At 37.6% G+C, this 19338-nt stretch overlaps 1 protein-coding gene across 1 annotated transcript in view; it reads right to left on the minus strand.

Annotated features, from left to right (window-relative positions):
* Nucleotides 1-19338, minus strand: part of LOC306664319 (uncharacterized protein) — a 116612-nt gene that overhangs the window by 77600 nt on the left and 19674 nt on the right. The window contains 5 exon segments of the mRNA XM_079145152.1: nt 4778-5328; nt 5453-5579; nt 5581-5666; nt 5669-7953; nt 8064-8214. Of these exon segments, the coding sequence (XP_079001278.1) occupies nt 5538-5579; nt 5581-5666; nt 5669-7953; nt 8064-8214 (2564 nt within the window). The 3' untranslated portion in view covers nt 4778-5328; nt 5453-5537.

The raw sequence follows: 19338 nt of genomic DNA on the forward strand, positions 1-19338 counted from the left end.
GAGACAACAGCCATGCCCCATAGGACCCCTGGCCGGACTGACTGAGCCCTGTCTCCAAGATCCCTCAGCCAAACTGATCACTCCCTGCCTCTGGGGCCCTCACATCAACTGACTGCTCCCTGCTGCCATGACCCCCAGACCAACTGACTGCATCCTATCACCGGGACCCCAGACAGACTGATTGCACCCAGCCTCCAGGATCCCACAATCACACCAAACACACAGGACCTCCAGAACCCCTGCCGGACCAACTGCATCCTGTCTCCAGGACCTCCAGCTGACCACGTCCACCCCTGATGTGCAGCTCCCGATTTGTCAACACATTTCAAAGCCAGAACAGCCATCTTGGATAATCCTGGAAGCAGTAGCTCTGATCTTTGCGTGGCAAATATCCCATCCTGCGACGCCTGCTGGAGGCTTGAAGCTCATTGTCAGGTACTTCTCATGCATCAGGCTAAGGAATACTGGGAGGTTTCATTAGTATATGACTGCTATACAGTAGATTTTCTTTTTTCTCTTTTTTAAAAAAAATTAAGTATTTATTTCTTTACCTTTCTTGCTCTCTTTTCCTTTTGTTTACCTGTTCCCTCAGAGTCTCTTTCTCCCTTTTTTACATGCTAATATCCAATTTCCTTTGATTACACTCTCACACTTTCAATTTTCTACAACTTCTGTATATTCTTTTCTTATCCCATTAGCAGCCAAATTCTACATCCCTCTGCATCCTCTTTGTCCTCCATTAGAAACTGCAGACCTTATTGCAAACCTGTTTGTTTTAGGGAAGATAATATTTGAACTCACTTTGTTTATTATGACAATTTTGTTATTGTCCCCATAGGGGCTATTTGGTCTAGGATTGCATAGTGTTTGATTTGGGCACTGCTAATATTGATCTCCCCTTAAAGAAAGGGATTTGGAAACCTATAGGGCCACTATAAGCCTATACGGGGGAATCTGCAATACCCCAGAGCTGCACGGCTAGAGGGGAAGATACATGAACAACATGAAAAAACAAGGGAAGAAAATGATCCAAACAAATCTAGATTCTATAGTAATAGAATCCAATGACAGTATGTTAGAAGAAATGTCAGAAAAGGACTTCAGATTATACATGATTAAGATGATTCGCAAAGCAAAGGATGAGATAAGAGAGCAAATGCAGGCAATGAATGATAATACCAATAAGCTGAAAGAGCACCTGCAGGAAGCAAAAGATCATTTCAACAAAGAGATAGAGATTCTCAAAAAAAAACCGAATGGAAATTCTTGAAATGAAGGAGACAATAAACCAAATAAAAAACTCAGTGGAAAGCATCACAAACAGACTAGACCACTTGGAAGACAGAACCTCAGACAATGAAGACAAAATATTTAATCTTGAATATAAAGTCGCCCAAACAGAGAAGATAGTAACAAATCATGAACAGAATCTCCAAGAACTATGGGACATCATGAAAAGACCAAATTTAAGAATTATTGGAATTGAGGAAGGCACAGAGATACAAACCAAAGGAATGAACAACCTATTCAATGAAATAATATCAGAAAATCTCCCAAACCTGAAGAATGAAATGGAAAATCAAATACAAGAAGCTTACAGAACACCAAATACACAGAATCACAACAGATCCACACCAAGACACATTATAATGAAAATGCCTAACATTCAAAATAAAGATAGGATTTTGAAGGCCGCGAGAGAAAAACATGAGATTACATATAGGGGGAGACCAATACGGATAGCAGCCGACTTCTCAACCCAGACTCTAAAAGCTAGAAGGGCCTGGAACAACATATTTCAAGCTCTGAAAGAACATGGTTGCCAACCAAGAATCCTATACCCAGCAAAACTAACCTACAGATTTGAAGATGAAATAAAATCCTTCCATGATGAACAAAAGTTCAAAGAATTTACAAATAGAAAGCATGCACTACAGAATGTTCTCAACAAAATATTCCATGAGGAGGAAATGAAAAGCAACAATGTACGTCAGCAAAGGGAGGAACTACCTTAGAGAAAAACCCACTCAGAGGAGAAATCAAGCCAAGTTAAAAACCAAAAATAAGCCCAAATGACTGGGAATACAAATAATATCTCAATAATAACCCTGAACATTAATGGCCTGAAATCAAAAATCAAAAGACATAGACTGGCAGAATGGATTAAAAAGAAAGACCCAACAATATGCTGCCTGAAAGAGGCTCATCTCATAGAAAGAGACATCCACGACTAAAGGTGAAAGGATGGGAAAAAAAACCTACCATGCACATGGACCCAGTAAAAAAGCGGTAATTTCCATCCTTATATCGGATAAAGTGGACTTCAAGTAAAAGTTAGTCAGAAGGGATAAAGAAGGACATTTCATACTGCTTAAGGGAACCATGAATCAGGAAGACATAACGATAGTTTATGCCCAGTGCATCCCTGTACATCAAGCAAATCCTTCTCAATTTCAGGAATCAAATAGAGCACAGCCCAATAATTCTGGGTGACTATAACACACCACTGTCACCACTAGATAGATCTTCCAAACAAAAACCAAACAAAGAAACCATAGAACTCAACAACACAATCAATAACCTAGACTTAATAGACAAATATAGAATATTCCATCCATCAACAAGCGGATACACATTCTTCTTAGCAGCACATGGAACCTTCTCAAAAATAGACCATATGTTATGCCACAAAGCAGCCCTTAGGAAATGCAAAAAAAATAGAGATACTGCCTTGTGTTCTATCAGATCATAATGGACTGAGAGTAGAAATCAACGACAAAATAAAAAAGGGAAATTACTCCAACACTTGGAGACTAAATAATATGCTACTGAATGAAACATGGATAACAAAAAACATCAGGGAGGAGATTAAAAAATTCTAAGAGGTCAATGAGAATGATGATACAACATATCAAAATCTCTGGGACACTATGAAAGCAGTACTAAGAGGAAAATTCATTGCATGGAATGCATTCCAGAAAAGAATGAAAAGTCAACAACTAAATGACCTAACATTACAGCTCAAAGCCCTAGAAAAAGAAGAACAGAATAACAGCAAAAGTAGTAGAAGACAGGAAATAATTAAAATCAGAGCTGAAATCAATGAAATTGAAACAAAAGGAACTATTCAAAAAATTGACAAAACAAAAAGTTGGTTCTTTGAGAAAGTAAACAAAATAGACAAACCCTTAGCCACACTAACAGAGGAGAGAGAAAACTCAAATTACTAAAATACATAATGCAAAAGGAAACATCACAACAGACACCACAAAGATACAGAACATAATGAGAAGCTACTTTGAAAATCTGTATTCCAACAAAATAGAAAGTACCGAAGACATTGACAAATTTCTAGAGACATAGGCTCCTCCCAAACAGAACCACAAGGACATAAATGATTTAAACAGATCAATATCAAGGAATGAAATAGAAGAAGCCATTAAAAATCTACCATCCTAGAAAAGCCCAGGACCACACGGATTCTCAGGTGAGTTCTACAAGACCTTCAAAGAAGAACTCCAATACTTCTTAACGTATTCCAGGAAATAGAAAAGGAGGGTACCCTACCAAACTCATTCTATGAAGCTAATATCACCCTCATACCCAAACCAGGAAAAGAAACATCAAGGAAAGAAAATTTTAGACCAATATCCTTGATGAATATAGATGCAAAGATCCTTAACAAAATATTGGCAAACTGTATCCAAAAACATATTAAGAAAATTGTGCACCATGATCAAGTGGGGTTCATCCCTGGAATGCAAGGATGGTTCAACATTCATAAATCAATAAACATAATCCATCATGTCAATAGGCTTAAGGATAAGAATCATATGGTTATTTCAATTGACGCAGAAAAAGCATTTGACAAAATACAACACCCTTTCATGCTCAAAACACTAGAAAAAATAGGGATAGTAGGAACATACCTGAACATTGTAAAGGCTATTTATGCTAAGCCCATGGCCAACATCATTCTTAATGGAGAAAAACTGAAACCATTCCCTTTAAAAATGGGAACAAGACAGGGATGTCCTCTTTTATCACTTCTATTCAACATTGTCCTCGAAACTCTAGCCAGAGCAATGAAGCAGACTAAAGAGATTAAAGGGATACGAATAGGAAAAGAGGAACTTAAGCTTTCACTATTTGCTGATGACATGATTCTACATTTAGAGGATCCAAAAACCTCCTCCAGAAAACTTCCAGACCTCATCAATGAATTCAGCAAAATAGCAGGCTATAAAATCAACACGCATAAATCTGAAGCATTTTTATATGCAAGCGACGAAACAGCTGAAAGGGAAATGAGGAAAACAACTCCATTTGCAATAGCCTCAAAAAAAATAAAATACTTGGGCATGCACCTAAAGAAAGAGGTAAAAGATCTCTATGATGAAAACTACAAAACACTGAAGAAAGAAATTAAGGAAGACCTTAGAAGATGAAAAGATCTCCCATGTTCTTGGATAGGCAGAGTTAATATTGTCAAAATGGCCATGCTACCAAAAGGGCTATACAGATTCAATGCAATTCCAATTAAAATCCCAATGATGTACCTTACAGAAATAGAGCAAGCAGTCATGAAATTCATGTGGAAGAATGAGAAACCCAGAATAGCTAAAGCAATCCTTAGCAGGAAGAATGAAACAGGGGGTATCGAAATACCAGAACTTCAACTATACTACAAAGCAATAGTAACAAAAACAGCATGGTATTGGCACCAAAATAGACAGGTAGATCAATGGTACAGAATGATAGTTTCCCTTTAGTTTACTTTAAATGAGAATTATTTAAAAATGTAAGCCTTAGTATTTGTGAAACAATGTTTTAGGTAAATAGCAACCAAATAAAATAACATTGTCTTGTATATAAGGTGCTCACAACAGGAAAAGGGTCACACTTTTGTGTATTAATATTTTAATGAATAATAATGTTGACATGCAATTTGAACAAAACAAGTAGGCTAGGTTTCATGCTCATGACTACTAAGTGGGCTTAACCTGGTACTATAGCAAACCATAAATTTCTAGGCCAACACTGGTATTGAAATACAAACTTATGTTAAAGATAAGTGCCACAAATACACGGAATTCAAGATTTCATATAAGCCTTTAAATAGGTCATGAAATTCATTAAGAAGTTCCCTAAAATAAAAAGTTTTCCCTAGTTGCTTAATTTACTGTTATGAAAAAACAAACTATTAGGAGAAAATCAAATATGGGGAAAATACATACTCAGTGACTGAAAATGCTAACACTAATGTCAATTTAAAAAAAAAACAAATTTAGAGCTATCAGGAATACGTATAGGTTTGGAATAGTGGTTAAGAATACTTTAACAGAATGAATCAAACAACATTACCCTATGTAAATTTACACAAATGGTATACCTTGACTCCATGTACAAATAGAGAAACAACATGTATCCCACTTGTTTAAATAATTAAAAAAAGAATACTTTAGTAGCACTGGAATTACTTGAGAAAGAAATTGCAATAGCAATTTTGCCAACTTATCAAGAACAAAATATAAAAATTAACTGAATACACAGCTATTTCTGCAGTTGGAATTTTCCTTAAACTTCCCTCCCAGGGTCCTGAACCAAGAAGTTGGGGAATATAGGCTTCAGGAATTTGAACTCACCAGACCCAGAGTTCCCAGCCAACACACCTCATACTGGTAGCTCTGGGACAGGGTCCCAGTGCCACTAACATCCACCAGGTGACTAGGAAAGTGGCCCTCAGGCACAGAGCACACACCCAGCGGAGCTGCCCTGCTCCTCCTGCACAGCCTCAACGCCACAAACACCAGCACAGAAAAGAAGAAGAGCGACGACACCGAGGCCAGGGCGATGACCAAGTAGACTGTCAGCGAGTCGGCCTGCGCGCGCTCGGGCGCCACTTCCGGCAGCGGCAGGTAGGGCTGCGAGAAGCCATCCACCAGCAGCACGTGCAGCGTGACGCTGGCAGACAGCGGCGGCTCGCCATTGTCCTTGACCAGCACCACCAGCCTGTGCCTGGCCGCGTCGCGCTCGCTCAGCAGCCTGGCGGTGCGCACCTCGCCATTGTGAGCCCACACGCCAAACAGCCCGGGCTCCGTGGCCTTGAGCAGCTGGAACGACAGCCAGGCGTTCTGGCCCGAGTCTCCGTCCACCGCCACCACCTTGGTGACCAGGTAGCCCGGCTCTGCCGCCCTGGGCACCAGCTCGGTGCAGGGCGCAGAGGCGTTCTGCAGCGGGTAGAGCACGAAGGGCGAGTTGTCGTTGTCGTCCAGCACCACGACGCGCACCAGCGCCTGGCTGCTCAGCGCGGGCGAGCCTCGGTCTGTGGCGCCCACGCGGAACTCGAACGCCTGCAGGGCCTCGAAGTCCAGCGCCCTCAGCGCGAACAGCTGCCCGTTGTCGGCGTTGATGGAGACCAGCGAGGCGAGGGGCAGGTGCGGGTCGTGGGGCGGCAGCAGCGAGTAGGTCAGCTGGGCGTTGCTGCCTGAGTCTCTGTCTGTGGCGCTGACGCCGCCTATGTGCAGGGCGGGGCTGTTGTTCTCGCGCATCGACAGCGTGTAGGACGTCTGCGAGAAGGCAGGGGCGTTGTCGTTGACGTCGGAGACCAGGACGGTTATGCTGTGCTCGGTTTTCAGCCTGGGTGTCCCCAAGTCGGTGACTGTGATGGTGATGTTGTACTGGGCTCTGCTCTCTCTGTCCAGGGGGCCCTCTGTCACCAGGGTGTAAAAGTTCTTGAATGTCGGTTTTAGAATGAAGGGCATATTATCTGGAATAGAACAATCCGTCTTTCCATTGTCTCCAGAATCTCTATCTCGAATTCGGAAGAGAGCAACCACAGTCTCAGGAGCATTTTCTGGGATGGAACTAGTGAGTGATGATATGCTAAGTTCTGGGGCATTGTCATTCACATCCACCACCTCTATGAACACAGTGCCTTTCCCAGAAAGGCCTCCACCATCTATAGCCTCAATTTCCACATGATAAGATTTAATTTTTTCAAAATCCAATTTCTTCCTCAGTCGGATTTCTCCTGTGACTTCATTTATTGAGAAAGTTTGTTTAATGTCATCAGATGGTTGAAACAAACCATAGGAAACATTCCCGAAGTTTCCAGCATCTGCATCCCTAGCTAAGACACTGAGGATTGGGGAATCTAAGGGGCTGTTCTCCAGGACCTGCACCTCATATGGAGTATGCACAAACTCAGGAGCATTGTCATTGACGTCCATTATCAGGATTCGAACTGTAACTGTGCCAGACCTAGGTGGAGACCCACCATCCAGAGCCGCGAGGGTTAAGCTGAACTCAGGCTGCTCCTCTCTATCCAGCGCTTTGTCTTGTACCAGATCTGGGTATTTCTTGCCCTCACTCTGATTTCGTGTGAGGACGTGAAAATGAGAATTGGGACTGATGGTGTATTTTTGAAGCCCATTGCTACCCACATCCAAATCCTGGGCTACTTTCAATGGAAATATAGTCCCTGCCTGGCTGTTTTCCGGTATTTTCAAGAGCACTTCCCTATCGGTGAATACTGGAGAATGATCATTTATGTCCTGGATCCATAATTCTCCCTGAAAAAACTGCACTGGCATTTCGAGAAACACCTGGAAGTGCAGTACACACTGTTCAATAGGGCCACACAGCTCTTCCCGGTCTATTTTCTCCCTCAGAAGCAAATCGCCAGTCTGAGGATCCAACAGCAAATGCTGTTTGTCATCATCAGACACTACCCGAGCAGACCTGGCCTCCAGTTCCCCAGTTCCCAGGCCCAGGTCCTTGGTCAGATGGGCTACAAAGGAGCCGCTCTCTGTTTCCTCCTGTACAGAATAACGAAGAGGCTCTGTTTGAACCTGAAACAAGAACAGCATAAAAATAAAGGCTATCACTTGCCTGTTTGGTTGAATTCTCTCCAGCTTCTCCATGTCAGAGTCCGGGTGCTTACTCCAATCCCTTCAGCAATCACAGAAAAACTTGAGACATTCAATTCTAATTATTTCTTTCGTGCAGGAATTCTCACAAAATTGAAGTCCCAAATTGAGTTAGAATATCTCTGTACAAACCTCCTGGTAACGCCGTATTGTTTGCAAAGCTTCTTGCATTTTTTTTTTTTTTTTTTTAATTTCACATTACGTTTTACAATAGGAAGAATCGCGAGCTTTTTAGGGCGCTTTTCTTGTACTCGCATTCTTAGCCTGCAGCGCCACCCTGTGTCTTGATTGAGAAATATTCAAGTCAAAATGCCTTTGAGAAGTTTCCAAATGAAAGTCATTTTTAAAAAGCAAGGAGTGTTTTGTTTTTTGTTTTGTTTTGTTTTGTTTTGTTTTGTTTTGTTTTGTTTTTTGGTCATTCCTTTAAATTCCAAAATTGAATTGATTTCCAGATAAAGTGGTTTTTTTTGCTGGGGAGTATGTAATAGGATAATTGTGAGCATAAAACAATAGGATATCTCAGTCTTCCCCTCACATCCTGCTATGTCACCCTTTGTGTAATCTAGCCAGGGGAAATAAGTTTTTGTAAAAATATCAGTTTAATTCATAACAATTATATCTGTGTATTTCCAAGAACCTAAGGACTTTATGATAATGTGAAGTTTTAAGATGTTTTGTACCACATGATTCTAAAGAGGGACTATATTTGAAAGATAACTTCTATTTTTTCCACACTGGCATGCAAATGGCAATGCAGTTGAATGAATAGGTGTCTTGTATTACAGTTTGAAATCACATTAAATCTAGAAAGAAGGAAAATGGCATTAGAATACACACAATTAGTACTTAAGTGTAATTTGAGAGATGAACAACTTTTTGAAAAATTTACAGTAGGTCAAATGTCAGCCTTGCCTTGGAGATATGGCCATCATAGATGAAATATATTTGTATTCATGTTTTCAATTATTATTAGAAACTTTCAAATGCTTTGTTTCTCTTTAGAGACAGTTACCAGCAAGGAAAGATGCTTATTCACCTTAAATATTGGAAAATAAATGAACACTCAATATTTGTGTTAAGATATTTAATCAGGTGAGATAACAAGAATGACATATATAATGAATTACCTGTAGCCTTAAATATTGGTGAAAAATACCTAACAACAGATATTCTTATTTTGTTAAGTTCTAGTAAAGGGTTTAAAGTTACAATCCAAGGGAGACCTAGAAGTATGGCCTAGCATATTATGTCATGAATGATTCCCCCAAACTGTGAAACTTATCAGGAAATAGTTGTTATACCTATGAGAAGTTAATGATATAGAGAATAATCACCTAAAATTTGACACCATAGTCAGGTAGGGTGAATTATCCATTCTGAATGATTCTTATAACTATTTGTATAATTGGTTGCCAGAAAGAAATCACAGAGGTATAACAAGTAGCATCTTTAACACTTTTATGGTAATATATCAGCAAGAACTTTAAACATCCTTGAAGAAAAGATAAAAATCTTTTTGAAGAAATTTTAATACAAGTAGTAAAATATTAAACCCACATTTAAATTTTGAAGCCTGTTTTTATTAGTTCTTTTTAGTTATATGTGACATCAGGATTTGTTTTGACATAATTTTAAAAGTATGGACTATAATTTTCTCTAATTCAGTTCCAAGTGCTTCCCCTTTCCCTCTTCTCCTCCCTCTTGCTGTTACCGTCCCTCTACTAATCTTTCTGCTATTATAGTTTTTATTAAATTAGTGCTTTATGGGTATACATAAAGGTGAGATTACTGTGGTATATTCATATATGTACATAGGAAAGTTAGATCAGATTTATTCCATCATTCTTCCCTTATCCTGACCCTCCTTCCTCCCCAAGCTCCTTTCTCTACTTCACCGTTCTATTTTGACAGAATTCCCTCCCCACCACCATTTGTTTCTTCCAGATTTTAGCCTCGCTTCCGCATGCGAGAGAAAAAATTTGACCTTTGACTTTCTGGGTCTGGCTTTTTTCACTTAGCATGATGGTCTCCAGTTTCATCCATTTATTGGCAACTACCATAATTTAATTGAATAGCCTATTTTTTTAATTTATGGTTTTTTTAGATGTTGATAGACTTATTTTTTATTCATTTCTTTATATGTGGTACTGAGAATTGAACCCAGGGCCTCGCACATGGTAGGCAAATGCTCTGCCACTGAGCCACAACCCCCACCCCATCCTATTTTTTTTTAAACAAGAGTGATTTTAAACTTCATGATGGTTTATGGGTTTTTTGTTCTTAACTTGAAGGGGAAAATTAGAAAAAGATTAAGCATTAGTTTTTGAGAGAAAGACACCTGAATTAGTAAAATAGATATTATATTTGTTCGTGAATGTGTGTGCACATGTGTGATTGTGTGATTATTAAAAAGTTTAAAAAAGACCTAAGTAAATCAAAAGTGTTCATTTCACAAACACAATGATTTGTGCTTGTGAGCGCTCTGCCACTGAGCTATTCCCTGGGTCCCTAGGTATTAGATTTTAACTAGAATTATTAGTTCCTTAAATCATATTTCCAAGTTATTATTTCAAAATATTAGGCTAATGATAGTAAATATTTAACATCAATGGTTAGTGAAATTTGTCATAAAGTTGTATAGAAAGAATTATCTTTTGGAATGTTGTGCTATAGATAGATAGATAGATAGATAGATTAGATTCATCAGTGGCCATTTGAATGAAATAGCTATAAAACAAACATTGGCACACATTGGTGAAAGCAAACTAAATTTTAATATTGATTAACTTTCCAAATGTAAACACATTTTTAAAATTGCACTCATGGAACTGTCAATGTGGGAAGAAGATATCTGAACAGAGTTTGATTTGAGAAATTTGTGGTGGAATGTAAAACAATTTCTATTAATTCCTTCTGGCATATGCTAAATGAAAAAATAATATTCATATACTTATTTATCAACATATTCAAATATCTAATTTTGAATTTAGACTACCTCTTTAAAATCAGCAAGTATTACTTCTTCCACTTTGCTCTTTTTTATCAAGATTGATTTGGCTATTCTGGAACTCTTCTTGCATTTTCATATGAACTTTAGATTTGGTTTGCTAATTTCTCCAGAAAAGCAAGCTAGGATTTTGATAGGAATTGCACTGAATATGTAGACCAATTTGAGGGGTACAACCACTTAAGCAATTTAAAATCTTACAATCCATGAACACTTTCAATTTACTTAGGTCTTTTTTAAACTTTTTAATAATGTTTTCCAGTGTTTAGTGTAAAATTTCATGCTTTTTTGTTAAATGCATTGTTATTTTGTTCCTTTTTATGCTATCATAACTGGGACTTTTCTTAATTTCACTTTTGGTTTGTTCAATGCCTGTGTATAGAAATACAATTGATTTTTGTATATCAATCTTGTTTTCTGCAAACTTGCTCAATTTGTTTACTTTAGTAGTTTTTTTATGTATTCATTAGGATTTTTTATGTGCACAATCATGTCCTCTGTAAATACTGATAGTTCTATTTATTCAGTTTCCAATCTGAATGATGTTCTTATTTTTCTTTCCTAAATGCCATGGCTAGACCCTCCCACATGATGTCAAATAGAAGCAGTGAAAGCAAATATCCTTGTTTTGTTCCTACTCTGACAGGGGAAATTTTTAATCTTTCACTATTAAATATGAAGTGAGCTATGTGGCTTTTGCAGGTTGAAGAATTTTCATATTATTCCTAAATTCAGTGTTTTTATCATGAAATGCTGTCTAGATTGTATAAAAAGGTTTTCTGCATTTATTGATATTGTTGTGTGTGTGTGTGTGTGTTTGTGTGTGTGTGTGTGTGTGTGTGTGTGTGTGGTGCCATATCCCCAGCCCTGTGTGTTTTGTTCTTTATTCCATAAGCAAGGAATACCACATTGATTGATTTTTGTATGCTGAATCAACATTCCTGGGATAAATCCAACTTGACCATGATAAATAATCTTTTTATGTGTTACTGGAGTCAATTTGCTAATACTTTGTTGAGGAGTTTTACATCTATATCCATAATGAAATTGGTATATAGTCTTTCCTTGAATTATATTTGCCTAATTTTCTCAACAGGCAGTTATGGCTTCAAAGAAGGAGTTCTTAAGTGGTACCTGCTCTTCTATTGTTTGCTATTTTTATTGCTGTTGATTCTTTCAAATTCTTGGTAGAATTTGTCAGTGATATCTGGTTCAGCGTCTTTTTTTGTATAAAGCTTTTGCTTACTGACTGAATGTATTGTTACAGGCCTAATCAGGTTTTCTATTTCCTCCTCTGTCAGTTTCGGAAATTTCTGTGTATTTTCTAATTTTTTCATTTCATCTACATTTTCTAATTTATTGGCTTAAAGCTGTTCATAATATTCTTTTATAATCTCTTATAAAATTATAATTATAATCTATAAGATAGATTATAATTTCCTCTCTATTATTCTTGATTTTGGTAACTTCAGCCCTCCCCCTTTTTTTCTGGATCAGTCTAGCTAGAGGTTTGCCTATTTTGTTGATTTTTTATAAGCTCCAGTTTTTGGTTCAGTTGATATTTTTCTATTATCATTTTTCTATTTTCATTTATTTCCACTTCAATCTTCTTATTCCCTTTTTAAAATGTTGTTATTACTGTTATACATCATAGTGAGGATCATTTTGATAATCATACATGTATGGAATATAATTTGCTCCATTTCAGTTCCCAGTTCTTCCCCTTTCTCTCCCCTCCTACCTCTCCTTGCTCTGCCTCCTCTATTCTAATTCCCTTTCACTTGCTTTGAGTCTACCATGCTCTCCTTTTTTTAAGTTTCTTAGGTGGAATTTTGAATTTTCTTTTTAAATTTTTGAGATCTTTTAAAAATATAGATATTTTCAGTTATAATTTTCCCTCAAGGCACATCTTTTATCACATACCATAGGTTTGGTATGTTGTATTTTCACTTTCATGTATTTCAGAGTATTTATAATGTCCCTTGTGACTTCTTCTTTGAATCATTGGCTATTTAGAATCTGTTGTGAATCTCATCATGTGTACATCCACAAGAGTGGGATCCTAATTAGAATAAGTTATGCTCCATGTATGTATAATATGTCAAAATACACTCTACTGTCATGCATATCTAAAAAGAATAAATAAAAAGCTAAAATCTGTTGATTAATTTCCACATATTTGTGAATTTCCTAAATTTCTTCCTGACACTGCTTTCTAATTTCATTCCACTATAATTTGAGACAATATTTTGTGTGAGTTTGATCATTTAAAATTTATTGAGACTTTTATGATTGAACATATTGTTGAACATGGACAATGTTCCCCTACACACTTGAGAAGAATAAGTATCCTACTATTGTTGGGTAGAGTTTTCTATTAGATACAGTTTGGTTTTAATCTCATTTTTTAGTATTTTTTTCTCTTGATACATTTAGTCATTCTGGTTATTATTGAAAGCATTGATTTTTATCTTTTCAGCCATTATCATTGAATTGTCCTTTGTCAGTTTTTGCCTCATTTGTTTTGTAGCTTATTTTCAGGTACACATGTTTGAATGTTATAACTGCCTAATGGATTGACCCCTTATCATATAAAATGCCTCACTTTATTTTCAGTAACTTTTCAAATCCACTTTATTATCAATTCCATTATTAATGAAGCCACTCCCCGGTAACAGTCTACATGATGTATCTTTTTTCAGTTCTTTAACTTTCAACCTATATGTGTCTTTGAACCTATAGTGTGTTTCTTATAGACAACATATAATTGAGTTATGTGAAAATACATTCTGCCAATTCCTGCTTTTTAATTGGAGTGTGTAATCCATGCACATTCAATGTAATTACACATAAGGAAGATTAATGTCTGCAATTTTGCTCTTATTTTTATCTGTGTTATACCTAGTTCCTCTATTCCTTGATTACTGTCTTCTTTGTATTGAACAAACGTTTTATTAAGCACCATCTTAATGGCTTTGCTATTCATTTTACTTTTTAAATGTATCTCCTTAGCATTTACCCTAGTTATTAAAATTAACATAGTAACTTTCGTCAATCTAATACCAACTTATTTTCTATAGCATGTAGAACTGTATTTCTATATATCTCTGTTCCTTTGCCTTCCTTTGTGCTGTATTATCAAATTACATTTTCACAAAATGTGTACCCATGAACAAGGATCCATAATTATTGCTTTATGCAGTTTTTTTCAAATAAAAAGTTACAAGCAAAAATAAATATATGCTGACTTTTATATACATATTTATGTAGTTGCCTTTATGATAATTTAATTTCTATATGTGGATTAAGATTACTCTTATCATCTTTTAGTCCAACTGACTAAAATACTTCAGTATTTTTCATAGGGAAGATAATACTAACAATGGATTTGATCCGTATCTTAATTTCTCTTTCATTTGATAGATGTAGAATTCTTGGGGTTGGTGCTCTCTTTCAGTGCTTCAGATTGCCTCCTGGTCTCCATGGTTTCTACAAGAAACCAGTTGTTAATCTTATTGAGGATCCCTTAAGTATGGAGAGTCACTTCTCTTTTGCTGTTTTGAAGATTTTCTTTTTGTCTTTGACTTTCACAGTTGATCATGATGTGGTCAAGGCTTGAATTTCTTTTATTTTATCCTCATTCGGTGGGCTCCTTAGATATGCAGATTAATGGTTTTCATCAAATTTGGGGAGTTTTCAGTCATTATTTCTTTTTCCTTTTTGTTCTTTTCACTATTCTTCTCCTTCTGGAACTCCAAGTATGTGTGTACTAACATGTGTGTGCTTGATTATGTCCCACAGGTCTCTGAATCTGTTCTTTTTTGCACTTTTTCTTTTCCTCTGATAAAATCATCTTAATTGATCTGTCTTTTAGCTCTAATCTTTCATTTTCTTCCTGCTTCAATACTGTTGAAATCCTCTAAATGATGTGTGTGTGTGTGTGTGTGTGTGTGTGTGCGCACGTGCACATGCGCGTACTTGCTGGTGATTGAACCTAGAACCCAGGACATGTTAAACATGTTATATGGCTGAACTATATTCTCAACCCATCTAAAGAAGTTTCATTTCAGTTTTTATACTTCTTAACTCTATTATTTCTATTTGGTTATTTTATAATTATATCTCTTTATATTCTAAACTCAATAACACTTCATTCTTTGACTTTCCTTTAGTTCTTTGGACATATTCAAAATATTCACTATTGCATGTACAGTGAGTAACTCACTGCCTATAATCCTAGTGACTCAGCAGCCTAGAGAAGGAGGTTCCCAAGTTCCAGGCCAGCCTGGAAATATGGTGAGACCCTCTTTCAGAATAAAACATAAAAAAGTTTAATTCTCAGTACCATTAATTAAAAGAGTTATTGTCTAGCAAGTCTATCTGGACATCCTTGGGGAATTTTTCTTTTTCTTTTTCTTTTATTGTATATTAAATTATATGTGTTCATGGGCTACAAAGTAATGTTATGATATATTGTGGGCTGGCAGGGAGCCAAAGGGTATATGCTTGGTATGCCTGGAGAAAAACAGGAAGCTATTACAATTGGCTAAATGTATGCTTGAGCTCATGATTGTTTGATCTTTAACAGGATTGGGTGGACATATCTGATCGAAATTGCTTATGCATGAGACTGCTTATATATAGAGGGTGTTATCCAAATAAAAAAAATAAAAGCTCCTTCATGACAATCTGTGGTGTATGTGTCTTTATGTCCCGCTGGACAGCGACATTTGGTGGCCTGTACGGGGAACGGTGAGCGCTTAGGTAAGTAATAAAGTAGAAAATTTTTCACTAGCACAGTCAACTAGCAGTTAACTAGCAGGTTTCCCTACTCGAGGAAACAGTGGCCTTAAGGTACTAATGGAAGGCTCTCCTAGTGAGGGAACTTAACAGAAGGCTGTCCCAAGAGACAGCAAAGGACGTCCTGTAGTAAATGAATGTGTGTAAGGTGTTAGTTGTGTTAATATTTTTGTTACTTTTTCTTGTTTGGTTTCTGTTTGTTGTTGTGGTGGTGATCAGAGAGGCCATATTATAGCCATGGGATAGGAAATTTCATGGATTCGCATGGAAGACTCTCTTAAGGCATTGTTAAGAGAAAATGGAACTCCGTTAATGTCTAAAATTGTGTGGACGTTCCTTAAAACTATAGAAGAAGCCAGCCTGCCCTTGGTTCTTAGAAGAAGGGCTCCTTACTGTCCCTCAGTGGGAGCGTTTGGGAAAGGACCTCCGTAAACAAAATGAAAAAAACGCCTCTCCCTCTTGGTACTTTGCCTATATGGACATTAGTTCATTTCTGTCTGACTTCCAAAAAACCAAAATTTCAAGAAAGTTTCAAGCTAAGAGAAGGGGAAGAGATATTAGAAACTGTAAAAGAAGAACAATCAAGTTGAGCTTCTGAAAGAGAAAGTAGATGTTCAGACTCAGAACAGGGATGTGACTCTGAAGAACAGAAATTATCTGAGACAGAGCTAGAAAAGAAGTTCTCTCAGTGGCATTTAGCCCCTACCATGCCATGCCCTCCGGCATATAATCCAGGTCACCAGTCTTTTCCAAGTTGTATGGGTGCACGCACTTGCTGCACAGGGGCAGCCCCCAGGCAGTAGGCTGATGTAGAATCTCGATCTGTGTTCCCAATATTCCCAGTATTTGAAGATCAAAACAATCAGAGAAATCATCAAATATAAAAATAAAATCAGTGAAATAGTTAAAAGAGGCAGTTATGTCCTATGGAGCACAAGCTGCATTTACCATTTCTTTATTAGAGAATGTTGCAAGTCAAAATCTTACTCTGACTGATTGGGGTAATTTAGCAAAAGTGTTTATCTGGGGGACAATATCTTATGTGGAAGGTGGACAACCAGAAGTTATGTTCTGATACTGCCCAACATAATGCAGTTGTGGGCAATCCTCAATGGAATCTAGACATGCTGACAGGCCAAAGATCATATGAAGGGCAAGGTAATCAGATTAATTTCCACCCGGTGTGTATCAACAAATTAGTTCTGCTGGTGCTAAAGCTTGTAAAATGCTTTCAGGTGCTGTCAATCTTCAAGGACAGTTATCTAAGGTTATTCAAGGCAACAATGAACCTTATGCCGATTTTGTAGACAGATTGATTCAAATAGCAGGATGTATATTTGGAGATGTAGACCAGGCTATGCGTTTAGTCAAACAGCTTGCATATGAGCAAGCAAATAAATGGTGTAAAGAAGCAATAAGACCTTGGAAAAACAAAGACCTTGGAGCCTATTTAAAGACTTGTAGGGATATTAATGAGGCTTTTATTCAAGGTCAGGTGATGGCTGCAGCACTTGCACAGGGTCTTAGAGGCAATGCCAACTCCCGCCCAGGCCAACAGTGTTATCAGTGTAAACAATATGGACACATAAAAAAGGACTGTCCCCAGGGTCCTGTGCCAAAATTATGTCCCCGATGTAAAAAAGGGAAACACTGGGCAAGTGACTGTAAATCAACTAGAGACAAAGATGGTAACCCTTTACCTCCAGAAAACAGGAATCAGGGCCCCCGGCCTCAGGGCCCACAAATATACGGGGCTATCCTGTCCATACCTCAGACCCATTACCCCTTGACTCCCCAACTAGACAAACAAGAGGAAGTGCAGGATTGGACCTCTGTGCCTCCCTGAGCAGTATTAACTCCAGAGATGGGAGTACAACCAATACCAACTTTGGTTGTCAGCCCATTACCTATAGGAGCAGTGGGACTAGTTCTGGGGAGGAGTTCTTCTGCTTTAAAAGGATTAAATATTGTCCCTGGAGTTATAGACACTGATTTTACAGGAGAAATAAAAATTCTTGCTTCTTCACCAAGAGGTGTAGCAATAATAGCTCAGGGTGATCGCATAGCACAATTGTTGGTCTTACCCAGCTGCCATGATCAATATCCATCAAAGAATATTATTAGGGGAGATAAAGGATTAGGTTCTACTGGCCAAAATATGGCCATGTTAACATTGGATTTAAAAGATAGACCTATGACAAAGTTAGTGATAGAAGGCAAAAGTTTTGAGGGTTTATTAGATACTGGGGCTGACAAAAGTATTATTAAAATTACAGAATGGCCCAAAGCCTGGCTGCTTCAACAGGCAGATCAGACTTTAAGGGGATTGGGTATAGCTTCCAATCCTAACAAAAGCACAGCCATATTAAAATGGAAGGATAAAGAAGGTCATAGTGGTACTGTCCAACCTTACATCCTTGAACATCTCCTGGTAAACTTGTGGGGGTGAGATATCATGGAACAGATGGGTTTACATCTCACATCTGAGATCCCATACAGTAATCTAAAAGCTAATCAAATGATTTTAGCCCAAGGACACATATGGGGAAAAGGTCTTGGGAAAAATAGTCAAGGACCTATTTCACCCATTTTAGTTACTCCAAAACAAGATAGAAAGGGATTGAATTTTCATTAGGAGCCACTGAAGCAATTAAAATAACATGGAAATCTGATAAACCTGTCTGGGTCCCTCAATGGCCCCCCTCAAAAGACAAATTAGAAGCGGCCCAACAATTGGTTAAAGAACAACTAGAGGCTGGACACATCAAACCACCCACCTCTCCTTTCAACACACCAATATTCATAATAAAAAAGAAATCAGTAAAATGGAGGCTATTACATGACCTAAGAGCAGTAAATTCTATAATGGAGCCCATGGGACCTATTTAATTAGGATTACCTACTTTATCAACTATTCCAGTTAATTGGTCCTTCATTGTAATTGACATAAAAGATTGCTTCTTTTCCATTCTGTTACATCCCTCAGACACCAAAAGGTTCGCATTTACTGTGCCCTCACTTAATAACAATTCTCCTAATAAAAGATATGAATGGATAGTTCTCCCACAAGGCATGGCCAATAACCCCACTATTTGTCAAATATATGTAAACAAGGCCATTGAACCCATACGCCTAGCAAACCCTCAACTTTTAATCTATCATTATATGGATGATATTTTGTTAGCTCATAAAGAAAAAACTGTCTTGGAAAATTGTTATAGTTCCTTAATAAAATCACTAAAAAGGTGGGGCTTACATATTGCCATTGATAAGGCACAAATGACAGACACCAAAAACTTCCTGGGATCTATCATAAATGCAACTATGGTTAAACCCACAAAAATTAGTATTCAAGTAGACCAACTGAAGACTTTGAATGACTTTCAAAAGCTATTAGGTGACATTAACTGGATTAGACCTTACCTTCACTTACCCACCTCAAGTTTGGGCCCCCTGTTTGACACTCTTAAAGGTGATTCTGATACCCTTTCTAAGCGGTTGCTTACCCCTAAGGCTTGAATAGCTCTTATGCTTTTTGAAACAACTATGGAAAAGGTTCATCTTGATCGTATTGACCTAGATAAGCCTGTATCATTCATT

The sequence above is a fragment of the Sciurus vulgaris genome (assembly GCF_902686455.1).
Source record: "Sciurus vulgaris genome assembly, chromosome: 6".
Classification (NCBI taxonomy): Eukaryota; Metazoa; Chordata; class Mammalia; order Rodentia; family Sciuridae; genus Sciurus; species Sciurus vulgaris.